The sequence below is a fragment of the Amphiura filiformis genome, unplaced genomic scaffold (genome assembly GCF_039555335.1).
Source record: "Amphiura filiformis unplaced genomic scaffold, Afil_fr2py scaffold_89, whole genome shotgun sequence".
Taxonomy (NCBI): Eukaryota; Metazoa; Echinodermata; class Ophiuroidea; order Amphilepidida; family Amphiuridae; genus Amphiura; species Amphiura filiformis.
In genome coordinates this window covers 76570-95221 of record NW_027305553.1, presented here as the reverse complement: position 1 = coordinate 95221, position 18652 = coordinate 76570, and the positions used below count along the sequence as shown (strand labels likewise).

General features: G+C 36.0%; 1 protein-coding gene across 1 annotated transcript; it reads left to right on the top strand.

The window, feature by feature from the left end:
- Positions 1-1225: 1225 nt before the first annotated feature.
- LOC140144862 (uncharacterized) lies at positions 1226-2482 on the top strand. Its single transcript, XM_072166664.1, has one exon. It carries the CDS (start codon positions 1226-1228, stop codon positions 2480-2482), a length of 1257 nt encoding a protein of 418 aa, XP_072022765.1.
- The last annotated feature ends 16170 nt before the right edge of the window (positions 2483-18652 follow it).

Genomic DNA, 18652 nt, shown 5'->3' with positions numbered 1-18652 from the left:
AGTGGACCAATCAGGGAGCTGTTAATTGTCATATGACTATTGATAACATCAATGGACTCCTGTAATTTGCATATTACCCAAGCCACTTGACTGAATTTATTGGAATCCACTTGACTTTGCTTCACCTACTTCTTATTGATTAATTGATTACTCTTCATGCATTACAATGGATTTACTACCGGTGACTTTGATAATTGGCCTACTTGTTTACACAAGCCCAATTTGTCTGTCTCATCAAGATGTAAATGCCTGTTTCACTGTACATAATGCTCAACTTCAAGATTTTAATGCAAGTAATGTCTACATGTCAAACGGAAATTTCAAACATGCGAAATTTCTAAAATCAAGAATTCCTTATGATGTGAAGTCAACTGCATCCTTCCAAATTGAACTCCTGAAGTCTATGGATATAAACCCAAACCCTGGACCATCATCTTCTACTTACTATTCACCTGATATTCCTACTGATAACTCTCAACATCCAAGATATTCCTACAGTACAGATACACTTCTTTCTCTGAACCCATTTAGACAAGAACACAAATTACCCCATCTACCTGCTGAAGTATGGAGCAACATAAAGACACTGAAGCTCAACAGATTCCCCATAACTCGTCGCAGAAAAAGAGGAGGAAGACGAAAACCCTGGTTCAATGCATCATCATCTCTTCAAATGAACACTGAACTATCGGAATCTTCCATTCCAGTTCTGACAACCGTATCCAGAAGGTTACCTGTAAGACATACTGACCATCCAAGTGGATCAAATCTAACAAACTTGAAAACTCTCCCTAAGTTCAACTCTAATATAATGTCTGGAACTAAAGTGTGTTTATGGAATGCTCGCTCTACAAGAAATAAGCATATTGAACTAACTGACTATATTTGTACACATGATGTTGATATAATGATTATTGTTGAGAGCTGGCTAGATAGTTGCTCTGATTCTGTAATTATAGGTTTCTGTACCCCTCCTGGGTACACTTTCTTAAATATACCTCGTAACTCTGATAATCGTGGTGGTGGGATAGCTGTAGTTTTTAAGACTCCTATGAAATTGATGATCAAACAATGTTAAAGTGTTTATACTACTTGTGAATATGCTCATGTTACCAACAATTCTCATTCTGTAAATTTTATAATTGTATATAGACCACCTCCATCTACTGAAAATGGTTTTACCAATTCCATGTTTCTATATGAATTTGAACAATTTGTTACTGAGATGTCTCTACTCCCAGGTAAATTAATCTTACTTGGAGATTTTAATGTTCATTGGGATAATCCTGCCAAATATGATGTTATTCGTTTCTCAAGTGCTACCACTTCTGCTGGTTTCATACAACATGTTAATGGACCAACTCATAAAGATGGACATACTTTGGATTTAGTTTTTACTCGCTCTGATGAAACATTGTTGAAAGACTGCTTTACAGAGGATAAACTTATGTCTGATCACCGTGTTATTTGTTTCACATTAGATTTACCCAAACCTAAACCCATGAAAATTGTTTCTACTCAACGCAAATATTGTGATATTGACAATGTGAAGTCTGCAAAATCTCTTGATGAACTTATTTCTAATCAACCATCTCACATTCTTCATGATAGCTCTGCCATGTTTGAGTGGTATGATTCTGGAATGAAATTTTTACTTGATACATATGCTCCTTCTACAACTCGTACCCGCCTTGTTAAAAACCGCATGCCATACTATACTGATTCAATTCACACTGCACGCCGTGAACGCCGTCGAGCAGAGCGAAAGTGGAGGAAATCTGGGTCTGAACTTGATCGTGAACTTTATTTAATTGAAAACCGTAAAGTAAATGAACTCACCATGTCTGCAAAACAAGCATTTTTCAAAGACAAACTTTCTACATGTTCAACAAAAGATGTCTATCGTACAATTAACTCGCTTCTCAACAAACATGTTCAACAGCTTCCATACTATGATTCTGCTGCAGACCTTGCCAATCAATTCTCCTCATATTTTGTAAATAAGATTGTAAATATCAAAATGAAACTAGATAGTCAAAATGTTAATGTTCCTGATCGCTTTTGTGACTCTTCTTGTGAAAATATTCCACCACTTGAAGTGTTTAGGCCAACTACTGATGAAGAAATATTGAAAATCATCATGTCATCACCAAGCAAAACCAGTCGGTTGGATCCTATCCCAACATGGTACCTCAAAGACAAGAATCTACCTCAACTTCTTCCAGTGCTAACTGATATTGTTAATGTCTCTCTTTCCACCGGAGTTTTTCCAAAAGGAGCTCATTCTGCAATTATAAGGCCGCTTCTTAAAAAGCCAACTCTGGATCAAAATGTTCTCAAAAACTACAGACCTGTTGCCAATATAACTTTTGTTGGCAATTTAATTGAAAAAAATTGCATGCTCACGTCTAACAGAACATATGGATTTAAACCACCTCGCGGATCCTTACCAATCAGCATACAGACCACTGCACAGCACTGAATCAGCACTTATAAAAGTAAAAAATGACATTATGTTTTCAATTGATGCTAACAGAGCTCTTGTATTATTGGACTTGTCAGCTGCCTTTGACACAATTGATCACAACATTTTAATTTCTCGTCTTTCTAAGCGAATTTGTGTCAAAGGACCCGCATTAAACTGGTTTCGTTCATATCTTGCTGATTGGTCTACCCAAGTGGATATATAGCAGGTCAACTCTCAGAGCCAATTATCTCGCAGTTTGGTTTGCCACAGGGCTCTGTAGTTGGACCTGTTGGCTACACTGTGTACATCCTTCCAGTTGGTGACATTGCAAATTATCATAATATTTCTCATCATGTTTATGCAGATGATACACAATTATATGCATCATTTGATCCCAAAGTGCCGGGCGATCTTGACAGTGCAATAATTCGGCTTCAAAATTGTGTATTGGATATAAAAAACTGGATGACTGCAAACAAACTGTCGTTAAATGATAGTAAAACAGAATAATTCATTATAGCTGCATCACCATATTATTATAACAAACATTTGCCACCTAATATAACTTTATCTATTGGAAATGAACGCATCGAATCTGCAAAGACCATTAGGAATCTGGGTGCTTTTTTCGATACTCACATGACTATGTCTTCTCATATTACAAATGTTAGCAAATCTGTTATTTTTCATCTTCGAAACATCGCTAGAATTAGGAAATATATAGACCAACCTACATGTCATCATGCCACACGTTCATTGATACTTTCTCGTCTTGACTATTGTAATGGTCTTCTCTCATCATCACCATCTACTCATATTATTCGTCTACAACGTCTTCAAAACTGGGCAGCACGTCTTGTATTTGAAGTTGACCGAAAACACTCAGCGGGTCCACTTCTGAAATCACTTCATTGGCTGCCAATACGGCAAAGGATCATTTTCAAATTACTTTTGCTTGTATATAAATGTCTTCACAACCAAGGACCAACATATTTGTCAAATTGCTTATCATTGTATGTTCCAAAGAGACAACTTCGATCTTGCGGTGATTATCTTCGTCTTGACTATCCCATGACTAGAGTCTTAGCTGGTGATAGAACTTTTACAGTTTTTGCATCAAAAGAGTGGAATAAGCTACCTGTCTATATTAGACAATCTTCATCAACAATTTTTTTCAAAAAAGCGCTTAAAACTTATTTGTTCCCATAACATGTTCTTATTGATATTGTAATTTGTATTATTTTTTAAGATACACCTTCAAAATGTATTTTTAAGTTGTAGTATTAAGGTATTTTGTAAGCGCTCTGAGCCTTATGGAAATGGCGCAAATGCTTTTTGTATTGTATTGTATTGTATTGTATAACATTCAGAAATAAACTACATGGCATAATCAGGAAATCAAAGCGCAATTATTATTTTTTTAAATTTGAAAATGTCAAAAATAATATGCGGCAAACGTGGAAGACAATCAACAATGTCAATGGCCGAACACAAAAACAAACGCTCTCAGACCAGTATAAAGGGGACTCAGGAGCTATAATCACAGACCCAACAGTCATATCAAACGAATTCAACGATTTCTTTGTTAATGTAGGATCAAAATTAGCATCTCAAATTCATAACTCTGGCAAAAATTATTACGATTATCTAAGAAAGCCATGCCAAAACAGTATATTTCTGAAACCAATAGTTGAATCAGAGATCTTGAAAATAATCAACATAATCGACCAGAATAAAAGCGCAGGTCATGACGACATAGGAAACTTCGTTGTAAAAAAACTAGCTAAAGAACTTGCTCAACCTCTTACAGCAATCTTTAATTTGTCTTTGTCAACAGGATATGTTCCTACCCAATTAAAATTAGCTAAGATAATTCCTATCTATAAAAAAAGATGATGCCGAGATATTCTCAAATTACAGACCCATATCACTTCTGCCGGTTTTCTCCAAAATCCTTGAAAGATTGATCTTTAATAGAAGTGTTGAATTTATTAATAATAATAACATTCTCAATGATAAACAATTTGGATTTAGAGCCAATCATTCCACTCAAATGGCAATTATGCATCTGGTTGATAAGATAAATAATGCAGTAGAAAATGATGAAACTACTATAGGAGTGTTTCTTGACCTATCAAAAGCTTTCGACACTATTGACCATAGTATTCTACTTCATAAATTAGAACATTTTGGATTCAGAGGAATTGTTTATGACTGGTTCAAGAGCTATTTAAGTGATAGAAAACATATGTGAACTTCAATAATAAAAATTCCAAATATAAAAGTATAATTTTGCGGAGTCCCTCAAGGCTCAATATTAGGTCCTTTACTATTTATTTTGTACATAAATGATATAACGAATACCTCGAATATGTTAGACTTTGTATTGTTTGCTGATGATACGACAATTTTATACTCAAGCAATGATATTGTTAATCAAATGTCATTAATAAATAAAGAGTTATCCGAAGTGAGTAACTGGTTTAAAGCAAACAAACTTTCTGTAAATGCTAGTAAAACTAATTACATGATTATGGGTACCCCTAGAATGACTTCGATAAATAATTCACAAGAAAACAGAGATATTACTTTGGATGGTACAAACTTGCAAAGGGTAACCGAAACCAAATTTTTAGGTGTAATTATCGATGAAAATCTCACATGGAAAAACCATATCAACGGAATCTCAAAAACAATCTCACGGAATATAGGTATGATAAACAAGTTGAAATTTTTTATACCTGGGCGTGTTTTGCACACGCTTTATTGTACGCTTGTCTTGCCTTATATTAATTATGGTATACTTACACGGGGAATGCATGTAAAACATATCTTGATAAAATACATTTGCTCCAAAAATGGGCCATGAGAACTATTTCAAATAGCCATTATCGAAGCCATTCTGGACCACTATTTCATAAATTAAATATGCTCAATGTATATGATATATTCAAACTAGAACTAGGTGTATACAAAAAAAGGTGATACTGACAATCCATCTAATTTCCGCATGATTGCTCTTGCCAGCGTTACTGGAAAACTCTATCACCAAGTGTTTGCCGAAAGATTTGAGAAGTTTGTTATTTCTAACAATCTTATTGACATTAAGTTTCAAAAAGCTTTCTTGAAAGGCATTAGTGGTTGTACGGATCATAATACAATTGTCCATGAAATTTTAATTCATGCTAAAGCTAACTCTAAGACTGTTCATGCTACCTGGTTTGACTTAGAAGACGCCTTCGGTAGTGTTCAACATGAGCTTATCTATCACACTCTGAAGAGATTAAATTTCCCTCCCTGTATTCAACTGTACATTAACAATCTTTATTCATCTCTCACTGGTAGAGTTTCCTCAAAGGACTGGATTTCGAATCAATTTCAGTTTAAGAAAGGTATTTTCCAGGGCGACCCTCTTTCACCGTTAATGTTTATCCTCTGCTTTGATCCTATTGTTCAAGACCTCATCGCCAATTCCAATTTTGGTTACGATCTCAATGGTACCAAATTCATCACCACCCCATTTGCTGATGATTTTTGTCTGACCACAAGACATAAGAAAACACATCAACGTTTCATTAACCGCATCACCGACCATTGTTCTTCAATGGGTCTCAAATTAAAGCCTTCCAAATGCAGATCGTTATCCCTTTCTGCAGGCTCCCCACTTCCATTCTTTTCGACATTGCAGGCGTTGAGGTCCCAACCGTTGAAAATGATTCTCACAAATTTCTTGGTTCCCTCATTACTTTTCGCAACAATTCCTCGGATATTTTTGAATAGCTCAAGGACAAAATTTCTTCCGCCCTGGAAAATATCGAAACTTCTGTTATTCGTAACGAATATAAGATTCAAGTTTACACAAGATACTTCCTTCCCTCTTTACGCTACCATTTGACAGTCAATGATCTCTGCTTTTCTCATCTCCAAGCGCTGGACGCTATGTGCAATCGTCATTTGAAAAAATGGTTTGGTATTCCAAAACCCGGCACCCTTGCCTTTATTTTCATGCCTAATGGGCTATCACACAAGAAACAGTAATAAGTATAATCAAACAAGAAACAAGAAAGTATTCACCGATCATTCAATCAGGACTACCGGCCCACTGTTATGGAATTCCCTGAACGATAACCTTAAAGTAGCATTCTCAATCAAACATTTTCGAAACAAATATAAAACACAGCTAATCTCATTTTACAACTAGTTCTTGGAGCCCCGTTTTTGTTCTTAATATACTCGTTTGTTGTTGTATTAATTTAGTTCTGTAAGGGGATGTTCAATGCTGGCCTTATTGACCTTTCGATCATCTCCTCCATATTGTCTTGTTTTATTTTTATGATGTTGAATTTCTTTGTATTTTGTTGTTTTTTATTATGGAAATAAAGATTCATTCATTCATTCATTCATTGTTTCAACTCAAATGAAATTGGCAAAAGTCATCCCTCTCTACAAGAGGAAGAGCAGGCTGGATGCAGGAAATTATAGACCTGTAAAGCATTATCCCAGTTGTCTCCAAAATTTTAGAAAAAGACTGTCTTTTTCCAATTGAACAAATTCCTGGTTGAAAATAAACTCCTTCATGAACTCCAATCTGGCTTCAGAGGATCATACTCAACTGACACTTGCCTCATTCACCTTCAAGATCATATCAGAAAGAAAACGGCTGCTGGCTTCTATACTGTGATGGTTTTATTAGATATCCAGAAGGCATTTGACAGTGTTGACCATAAAATCTTGTGCAACAAACTGTCTGTCATGGGTGTTAAGTCCACATCCTGGTTTGAATCGTATCTTTTTGATCGTAAACAAATTGTTCAAATTGATGGAGTTGAGTCTGATCCTCTTGTCATAACATGCGGAGTTCCCCAAGGTAGTATTTTAGGTCCTTTGTTTATTTCTATGCTAGATTTAGACGCAAGCTTTCGTGCGGGAAACATAAAAACATACTCGCCAGTCGTGTGTTTTTTATGAGATTTGATATGGCGGTGAAGTGTAAAGCTGTTCCAAAATCCAGAGGACAATCTGCGTGTTGTTACAAGGAATTCAAAGTAATTTTATCATCAAGTGACCCACATAGATGAATACGACATCTATCGTGAGCCAATCTGCATTCTGTTGCCTGCAAAAGCCGACGATCTGGTAAAAATTCTAAAAGCAGCGTGACTAGATATTTGCGTTAGTTTCATGATGCGTTTAAAACGCATTGAAAACGCCAAACTGCAGTCGTAAAATATGTAATATTAGTAAATCACCCAAGCGAATGGTAACGTAGGTATGAGGAAAAGAACTGCAATAACAATAACAAACTATGTGCCCAAAGAGTTGTCTTTGGCATGTCGCTTTTTTGAAATATCAAATTTTGGAAAAACGCCCCAAAATTTAAATCAAACACGAACCTTCCAAAATAAATACATATATTCGAACTCGGCGGCCCAGTCACTACCTGCCGCTGTGATTTGGGGTAACTCTTTCCTTCCCCTCTCCAGATACCTGTACTTAAAGTTCGCCCATACCCCACGCCTTAACAATGGTCAAATAATTAAGTCTAAGCACACTGTTGTTTATGAAGGCGTGAAATTCAGTCATTTAATGTAAGATTTTCGATTTTGATAGGCTTTAACTTGGCCCACAAGCTTTTTTTTTTTGTTATCAACCTTTTAGCTTTTCAAAGTAATATAGTTTGCTAATGAAGGATTTTTCCCAACCGTTTTGATTGCACCATTTGTCAATTCTGACTACCAGTTTTGTCAAAATCAACCCGCGAATGTACCCATGGATGGATGATTTTGCAAGCCACAATAGAAATATTGATTATGTCTGCTAGTTATATTAAAAATTAAGTACTTGTTGGACATTTTGGCAGTCGCAAGTGAAAAAAGGAGAAATAAAAACGGATATTCTGACAAAACTGTAATATATAGACCCACAGGATGTGCCTTATACTTACAGAGGTGCGAAATATCTTTCTTTAGCGAACTTTATTAGTTTAAAACGCTAAAGCCTATCAAAATCAAAAATCTTACACTAAAATACACACTTTCATGCCTTAACACCATAATTTTTTTTTAAATGTATATCCAAGGACTGTGTTTTTAACTAACATTACTGAAGAAAAAAATATTGCTTTATACAGGGTGTCCCAAAAAAAAGAGGCCCCTCATTGCACGCTATTTTTCTCCTATTTTTGAACAGTTGATCAAATATATTTGGTATGTAAATAAACCTGGAGTCGTTGGCTTTAATAAACCAAAACAATTATATCAATCGGCTCACAACTTTTGAAGATATGCTCTTTTAAAGAAATGTACCCGTTTTTTTACTCTGTCCACGGAGAAGGTTTCGCTACTTCAAAGATTGAAAAGGAGTACACATACCATGCATGAATATCAAACATTCCTCAATGATACCTTTATAAAATAATTTTATTTATGGAATGGGCTTTACCGGTGTGTTTATGGGCAATGTATTTTGTTAATAGTGTCATTAATTTGTGGGTAAAATGGATGCCGAATGGGATTGCTTTTGCTTTACTTGCAATTACTTACTTTTTTCTTGGTTATTTATGCCTTTTTGTTTTATTATGTTTCTTACTTTCTTACTTTGTTGTTTCTTGCTTTCTTTTCTTTTTTTTTTTTTTTACAACATAAGTCATTTCTCTTTTTAGAATGAACGGTAGCCCTAAAAGGCTGTTTGGTTTTTCTTTAGTTCTTCTGAAGTGAGTTTACTGTGCTGCTCTGCCCACCTTGGTCGCTTAACCACTGGCGTATAGGACTTTTATTAAAATATAGAGGGCAGCATTCCACAACTCAACGTTTCTATTATAAAAATCGCATGCACGCAAATTGTAATTTCAAACATTATAAAATATTTTATGATATTAGAATATACGAAAATGTTACATGTAGTTCTAATAAAATGCAAATAAAATAAATAACAGACATGATTTTTACTCCTTTTGTTGTGGTTTAATTCGTGTGTGATCATTAGCTGAAATATTTGAGACATAATTTAACGAGTTTGGGGAAATTTTTATAGCCCGGAAAGCTTACCTAATGTTGACCTGTGGTAAATTACGTGGGTGAACGATGGCCATTTACAGAAAACGGACTCGTTATTTTTTGGAGTGACTCCTGTCATGTTTAAGTTACATTAAGGGCTACCTCAAGATGTATGTATTTTATCTGCTCTCCTCTTAGAAATCTGGATTTACTGATTGTAAAATGTGCCTACCGGCGACTCTGACTGAACTCACAACTCACGGTCGCTCAAACATTAAAACACCGTCTAGTTGATGCACAAACTCAGTGTTAATTTATACCTGCACTGAAAGTTAATTTTTGGTATTTCTATCGTATTAATTCCATAAAATTGTAGCTACTTATCATGTATATTTAATTTATACTAGATAAATTATAGATTTACAGCAGGTAACGCCCAATATGAATAAAATATCGAATTTATGAGCATCACTCATGAAAAAATCATGGCCCGTGCGGAGAATTGCCAGGGGTGCATTGCCAGGGATTTTATTAGCTTTTATTCCCAGATTGGGGATAGGCCTATTATAAGAGTAGGCCTAGGAAAGAAAATGCGATTGCTTAGGTAAAAAGGCAAGCGATGTAGTTTCCCTAAGGACTTTAATGAACAATAATCTCGATCTGGAGTGACTTCTTAATAAGGTAACTTTGTCAAAATGGTTCACTTTTTATGACTTTCTTTTTCCATGTCAAGTTCAGAAATCAAACTAAAACCCCGGACTTAAACGCATATACATGGGGCCTACATAGGCCTAAATCAAAAGTATCCTTTCCAAAATTGTGATTTTTCAAGATTGTGATTTGATCAATTCTGGGACGAAAATAATTTGACTGGCACAGCTTTCACTTTTCCAAATTTGACAAAATATTTAGTATCGGAACATGATAGGCCTACCTGTAATAATATAATTCTTTTTTTTCGTGTTTCAAGTTCTATAATAATTTTCATTTCAAAATTTGGACCATTGACACCTTGTTCCTTTTAACAACAATATTTTAATTTAATTGATTTTTTTTTTCTCTTTCAACATACGACAGACCTGGATTATGGTGAATGTTTGATCTTTCTTTTTTTTTAAATAGCGTGTGAGTACGAGCTTTGTTTCTAATATTTTGGTATGATTTTCTGTTTTGTCCTTTTTTGTTTTGTTGTTTACATCGAAAAGTGTAATAAAATATATGAAAACAAAAAAAATATAAAGTAAATAAATGAATAATAGAAGAAGCATAAGGTAACGGGGAAAACCCCGTTTTATAGGCCCGACTGGCTAGATCTTGTGATTTAGGGATTTAAAACATTTTTTTTACTTGTTGCTAGAATTATGTAAAATAACCGTTTAGGGGCCAAAATTGATTGATTCCGGAATTTTTTTGAAAAATATTCAGAGCATCCCACAGCCACAGGGAGGGGAGGGCAAGACTTCTCTCTGAGGGGACTGGCCCCGGCTGTGGATGCTCCTTTTCCCCTCTCAGGGGGGCAACTTCCCCTCTCCACCCACCCCTGGCCACACCACTGTTTAACTGTCATTTTGGCCTCCATAAAACCAAATAAAAAAATCCTGACCGACCGACCCTACTTAAAAAATCCATCCGCCCGTAAAACAGTGTTTTTTCCTCCCCTAATCAAGAAGTTGTGTACCCTCAAAGAAATAATTAATAAAAGCCAGAAGTCATTTTCTACACTGCCAAAACAAATGTTTATATTTAAACACCATATTGTGTTTATCAGAGCAACACTTAATAAACACATAATTCATGTTAATGGTCTAACACTAATGTTAATTTTTCTAACACTAATGTTCATAAATTAACACTTGGTGTTATATTACAAACACTAATGTTTGTAATATAACACCAAGTGTTAATTTATGAACATTAGTGTTAGACCATTAACATGAATTATGTGTTTATTAAGTGTTGCTCTAATAAACACAATATGGTGTTTAAATATAAACACTTGTTTTTGCAGTGTAGTCAAGTAATAAATGTAAATCCTGTACTACAAGTAGGCCCTCTATTAATATTTTTAATGGTTACATTACGTTTATTAAAAGGACAACATCAACAAATCACAGAATGGTTATTTTTTAGTTTTTTTTTATTGAACAAATAATAGCAAAATACAAAAGAAATGTGGTGAATTACATAATCATACAAGTAAATCGTAAGGCTTTTGATGTAAATATAGATGATAAAATGTATAATGGGCTATCCCAGAAAATCCGGGGGGCACTGTTCATTGACAAGGGGGTATCATGCGTGGCCACGAAGTTTCAAATAGCACCCTGACCCTAAACAAGTATTTACGAGGTCTGAAAATGCACCCCTAAACAAGTATGACAAGTGCAATTTCATACCCTAAATAAGTATTGACATTATTTTTGCCCCCATTAGAAGCAAGTAAATCAGTCATATTTTGACTCTAAAACCCTTCATAACTGGGAAAACACAAATTCAAAAGTTCATAACTTTTAACCTTTATTACATACTACATTTGTCTCAAAGGACCCTAAATACTGATTTATTGTACAAGGTACATGTATACCCTTTTTCTCAAATTTCCTTGTTTTAGATACTCTATTCACGATACGTAAGTACAGTGCCTGATCATGAAAAAAGACCCTTTTCACTTGCATCTTTGGCCACGCATGATACCCCCTGGTCAATGACCAGTGGCCCCCCTGGGCAGAAAATAAGTGCACACCCCCTATAGAGGAGTAACTTTTCAATCAACGAAATGTCCGGATTTCCATGTCTGCTTTCTGAAAACGGCTTGAATTCCAGTTGCCAATGTTACTTGAAAAATCCTGGAAATCCAATTAAATGTAAGAAAAATCACGGAAATGTCCCTAATGAAGTCTCAAATTGAAGATTTCTGACTTTGAAGCATTTTTCTGTTAGATTTTTTGCTTTTAGACACTTTTAAAAAATCTGAATTTCCAACAGTCACAACTGGACAGAAAGTCTGGAAATCAGAACTCCTCTATAGTTATTCCTTGTTACCAATTTAAGTTAGTTTAAGGGGGCAGGCAGGATCACTCAGTGAGAAATTTAATAGACATTGTTTTGCATTGTATCTTTAAAAGTACCATAAGCAGTGGCGTACCGTGGCCGCTCCTACCCCGGGGGGCTGAAGAAAATTCAATTTTGCCGCCCCTTCCTCAACAGCCCGAAAAGGTTGACCCAATTTTTTTTTCGGTGGTTTGAAAAAGTGAAGAGCAAAAAAAAAAAAGGATTATAAGCGCTGGCGCCCTAAAAGCAACATATTTTCATGTATAGTAGAATTTTTTCAAAATTTTTTATACTTTTCTAATTTTTTCCACCCTTTTTTCCTACTAATTCTTTTTGCCGCCCTTCTTTTTCCGCCGCCCCTTCGTTTGCCACCCCTTCTTCTTCTGCCGCCCTTCGTTTTGGCTGCCCCTGCTTTTACCCCGGGGCTGGCGCCCCAAAGCCCCCCCCCAAATACACGCATGATAAGTGCATAAAACAAAGTATACATAAAGTTGTGTTTAACATGTGTACATAACATTAAAAGAAACAAATTTATTTTTGGAAAGGATATGATGCAAGCAACCAACACTGGACATTTCTACAAAAAATGAGCAATTTTTGAGAAAAGCACCAAAATTGATTTTTTATGCCAATTTGTTTTTGGTATGTCATAACAACTTACCCTAAATATCGAAATCGGTGAATTTCTCAAATTTTTGAATTTTTGTCTTCATGTCTTCATTCTAAAAAATATACCTTAAAAGTCCGAAAGTAGTCAAAATTAAAAAAAAAATCATATTTTGATCCTTTTTGACCCATATTTTTAAAACAAAGAAAAAATTCAAAAAATTTGAGAAAACTCTTTCAAGAACTCCTCCTATACCTTTGTATAGGAGCCACGGATTGTTAATCCGTGATGAATCCACACTTTTACTGTAACGTATACGCGAACGCAAGCGCGACTACGCATTACGCGAGAGTGTAAAATTTGTCATGCCTTGAACCTGTGTGCGTACATTGTATGCAAGCTTACAGCTTGAATTCATTATTTTGCAGGTAGCGGGCCTAGCGGCTAAACATTGCCGTCTTATTCTGTAGTTTTTGCTGATTTTAACTGACAAATCACTGAAGTTTTTGTAAGGCTGAGTGGCAATGATTAAAAGGGCATTTTGTGATCCACAGCCTCATCCCCCTACTTTTCTCAAAATAAGTTGAGATTTTTATACCACTTGAAACCTCTAGCTACATAATGTTTCTTAATTTCCACCCGGCACTCAAGTTAATTTTGAGCCCAAATACCTGGCACTCCAGTCTCAAATGTTTCAAAATTGCTGAACAATCAGTATAAAAATTAGCAATTTTTTATCAAAATTTCAATTGTTTTACCATTTCATATAAATGTCACCCGCCACTAAAATTTGGCTAGCTATAACCCTGGTACCAAATATTCCTTGCAGATTAATTAGTTTAGCAAAAATAACGTCAAATTTGAATTTTGTTCTGGTAGGCCTATACCAGAACGAAATTATAACAGTGGATATCTACCGAAAAATGTCATAAAAAGAGGATGCTAGGATCATGAAATCCTCCTTTAACTGACATTCCTGTGAACTATACAATCTTTAGCTTGTTTTCATTGTTGAAAGGGATTCTAAAACTAGAATTAGGGATTCAATCATGTTTCACTGTTGTTCATCACCGTTTTCATGAACAACGGGGAAACATAATTGAATCCCTAATTCTAGTTTTGTCTTTAGAATACAAATATGCCATTTTTTTCAATTTGGGCATTTTTCTCACAAACTGCTCATTTTTGTAGAAATCTGCTGTGCTAGTTGGATTCCTTGCATCATTTCCTTTCTGAACATGTATGTACTTTTATGTACTTAGCATCATTACTTTTCAAGATACAATGCAAAACAATGTCTAATATTTTCTACTTTGAGTGGCCTTGCGTGCCACCTTAAGATCTTGTAATCTGTCCACTGAGAGATAATATTGGAGGAGTACTTTGGTCTTATCAGCATGATGTAAAAATTCTATAGAATTACAATGATCAGGGCCGCAAGTTTGTAGGATTAATCCTGAATTCAGGATTTTTTTTCTGTCCAAGTTTTCGCACTTTTATTTATTATCAGCCCGTTTTGGGGTTATTTAGCCCAAATTCATGCCCTTTTTCAGGACTTTTTCCAGAATTTCAGGATTTTTTCTTCAGGCCTACTTACATCCCTGGGTCAATCCAGTTACGTATCCCTCTTCTTTGCATGTAGAGGAATGGCGTAACGTATAGTGCAGGGCAATACATTCAAAAATAGTGTAAACCTATTATTGCTATGGTAAATGGTAATTTTAAATCCTGTGTTACATCCAGTGGCGTACTAAACATTTTCATTTGGGGGGGACAAGCAGGGGCAAACAAATTGGAGGCAGGCATCCTTCATGCTGTTTGGGTTTGTAAGCGCATCAACACCATCGCACTGGGTGACACAGGAGGGGGTTCTGAGGAGTCTTGGGATCTGCTTGGAATGTGTCCCCGGAACAGTGGTGCAGATTTCTTTTTACATGGGGGGTGGGATTGGAAAAATTGTCTTGAAGTATAGTGAATTCAACTACTTTTTGCGACAAGTTTATGGTAAAAATGTGCGCAAAGCGCGCGATCATTTTTGGCATATTGAATCTAAACTAGTGACATATGGTACAAAAGTGGAATAAATGCAAGGGTTCAAATCAGGCACCTTTGTTCCATAACCATTAAGGTATAGGACTTTTGTTTTGTTTTTGTATACTAAAGTAGCCCCCGAATGAAATGTATTTAATTATGTTTTACTCACTCAGGTAGCATTGTGTGTGAATTTTACATCCGAACTAAGTGCCATTCTCTTTTTGGTCATTTTAGTATCTAACATGGCCCAAAATGAGGTTTTTCAATATTGCCGTCCAATTCTAATAGTCACCCCCATAGACTTTACATGTAAAATAAAAAGGCCCATAAAAATTGAATAGCACTTAGTTCTGATGTAAAAAAATTCACACAAAATGCTTTTTGAGTGATTACAAAGATAATGATATACTTTTCATTCAGGGGCTATAATGGACTTTTTTTTTTATTGTATTGCTTGTACAATGACATATAGGTCCTTTTTCACAATAAAATGTCAATCTGAAACAAAGGTGCGCATGGGGTGGCTCATGCCCCCCTGCTAGTTACACCACTGGTTACATGACTACTTATACAGCAAATTGTTTGTGCTTCTTTACATGTCACACATTGCAATGCCAATTCATAGTCAGTGGCCGTGGCCAGGGATGTAGCTACAGCACCCACCACTCACATGACTGAGAAACAAATTAAGTGTCAAAACTTTCAAAATAACATCAAATTTGGCCAAATTTAGGCCATTTTCAATAAAATTGTCAATTTCAAATGGGGATGATGTTTCCGGTATAGAGTTAGCTACATATTATAAAACAACTGATGAAGAAATTATTCATCTACAATACTTGTCTAATTTGCAAAAACCTAATCACAACCTGTCTAGCTCACACAGCAGTTCCATCACACATGTAATCTACTGTTCTGCATGTAATGAAAATGTTTCATTTGACTAAAAGTAGCTGAAGTTCCAAGATTCTTAATGAGTACACCTACAGAGAGTTATGGGTCAGATGCAAGAACATGCTCTGCACTGGCTTCCAAGTTGAAAACATGATCAAGGCCCACACTACTTGCATCACATCACAGGAGGAGTTACATCACCACCCGCTGAGCACCTAACACAAATGGCAGGCGATCACTGGTCTGGTGAACAAGCTGTTGGTGTCATATGGGTGAGCTGTAAGATCACTGATAGCTTCTTCCTATAAAAAAAAAATCAAATACAATATGCTGACATTTTGCATAATGAACCAAACTTACAAGCTTCATGATCAAATTGAATACCTGAGTGGAAGAAGGGCCCAACTCCAATTTTTTACAAAAATGAGTTTGACCCAGCACTTTATTGCCAGCAGATTGTTCTTCCTTGTGTGTGAAAGATGAGCCAAAATCCACTCTCTAAATAGTCTTCCATGTACACTTAATCATGGTTTTTATGGAAGAAAGGCCCAACTCCATGGAGTTGGGCCCAAATATTGGGTTAAAGAGGAATTTTGTTCATCCATGAAATCTGTTTTTAACACTACAATAAACTTTATTGCTAACATATTACATGCTTCTACTTATGGAATTAATGGATAATTATCAAATTTCTGTGGTATTTATAACACATCTGCTCATGGAACTGGCACTTGCAGTATATTAGTGGAAGAAGGGCCCAACTCCAGCTCGTATTAAGGTCTGTACCGTTTCCATGGAAACATCATATATAATTTCGAATATGTAGTATTGTATGTTCATGTATTAAAGGTCCCCTGAAGATGAAAACATTCTGTCTATAAAACTTTTCCAAATATTAAGTTTTTTCTTAATATCTCAAAAACGGTTTTGATGGAGTTGGGCCCTTCTTCCACTCAGGTATTCAATTCGTTTACTCATTTTGCAATTGGGTAGACAAAATGATACGGTCTACAGTGTTTATTTGGGCGTGTTCACACTATGCCTGATTTGCCCGGGTACAGGGCGTTAGTCCAACACACCGCTAGTCCAAATCTGAAATGCACTTCACCAGTCCGACACGCCGATAGTCTGAATCTAAAATACACTCTGCCAGTCCAACACGCCGCTAGTCCGAAAATGAAAACCACTGCGCTAGTCCGAAATTGAAAACCACTGCGCTAGTCCGATATTCGGACTAGCGCAGTGTTTATCAGATTCTGACTAGCACTGTAGTTTTCAGTTTCGGACTAGCGCCATGGTTTTCAGTTTCGGACAAGCGCAGTGTCGGACTAAAGAAGTGTTTTCCAAATTCGGACTAGCGCAGTGTATTTCGGACCCGGGATTTCGGATTCGGACTAGCGGTGTGTCGGACTGAAAAATGTGTTTTCAGATTCGAACTAGCGGTGTGTCGGACTGTTGCAGTGGTTTTCATTTTCGGACTAGCGCATGCTTTTTTCGGACTAGCGCCATGCTTTTCATTTTCGGACTGACACACCTCTAAGTATAGGGAATTTGTGTTGTCGGACTAGCGGCATGTCAGACTGAGCGGTGAACCCTGATTTGCCATGAGTCCCGGGTTAGACCCGGGTTGATAATAAGTGTGAACAGAAAAAAAAAATTGACCATGTTTATCAGAGTGTAGGCCCCTATATGAAATTAATTAAAATGAAAGTGAGAGGAGCTGCACTACTACTAGTTACTGTACTTACATTTCACTCCATTGTATGGCCAGTCTCTTTTACATGATCTGGAAGAAACACACACAAATTACATCTAGAAGAAAACACACACAAATATTAGATTATGGTTATTACTACAATATTCATCAAAGTATACAAATTGAATTATGTTTTATAGTCAAAATATTCCAGTAATTCAATAAATATAATGATATTTGGCCTGAATTCTGCACTTTGGCGAAGTCTGAACTGCATTTTAATGGAATTTGGCGAACTTTTATGGCATAAAGCAACATTTTCATAGTAAGTGCACTGCTTGGAAACTTTTTTAAAAAGCGAGATAGTTGGTTAATAGCGAGAGGAGAATCACGGCGTGAAAAGCAAGATCACATTTTTGCCGGGCCTTAAATATCGGGCTCTTGTCAATTGTCAGGCATGAAGCTTAAACACAGCAGCAAGTATCAATTCAGCATCGAAGTGGTTACGTAATTCTCTTGGTTACCGGATCACGCTACTTTGGTATGCCTTCGAGTGCCATATACTTTATGTGGTGATCATTTCGATCATGGTTCATTACTCTAGCGCGTGATCCCGTTGACATAGTAACATTACGTAACTTCGATACTGAATAGCACGACGGGCTACATGGAGATAAAATCCAATAGCCGGACAGAAAATTTAATAGCCATGGCTATCGGGCTACCGCTTATTTCAACCCCTGCTTCAAGGAAAGCTGTTTAGAGCATTTATAATAGAATGTAAGGAGAGAATGGTCAACTAAGGAGAGCTAAAAATCACTCTCCTATATCAGAGTTAAGGAGAGCAGTAGAGAGCAATTGCTCTCCTCAAAAGGCAATCCCTGTATTAGGTTGTTTTGGGGTTTTTT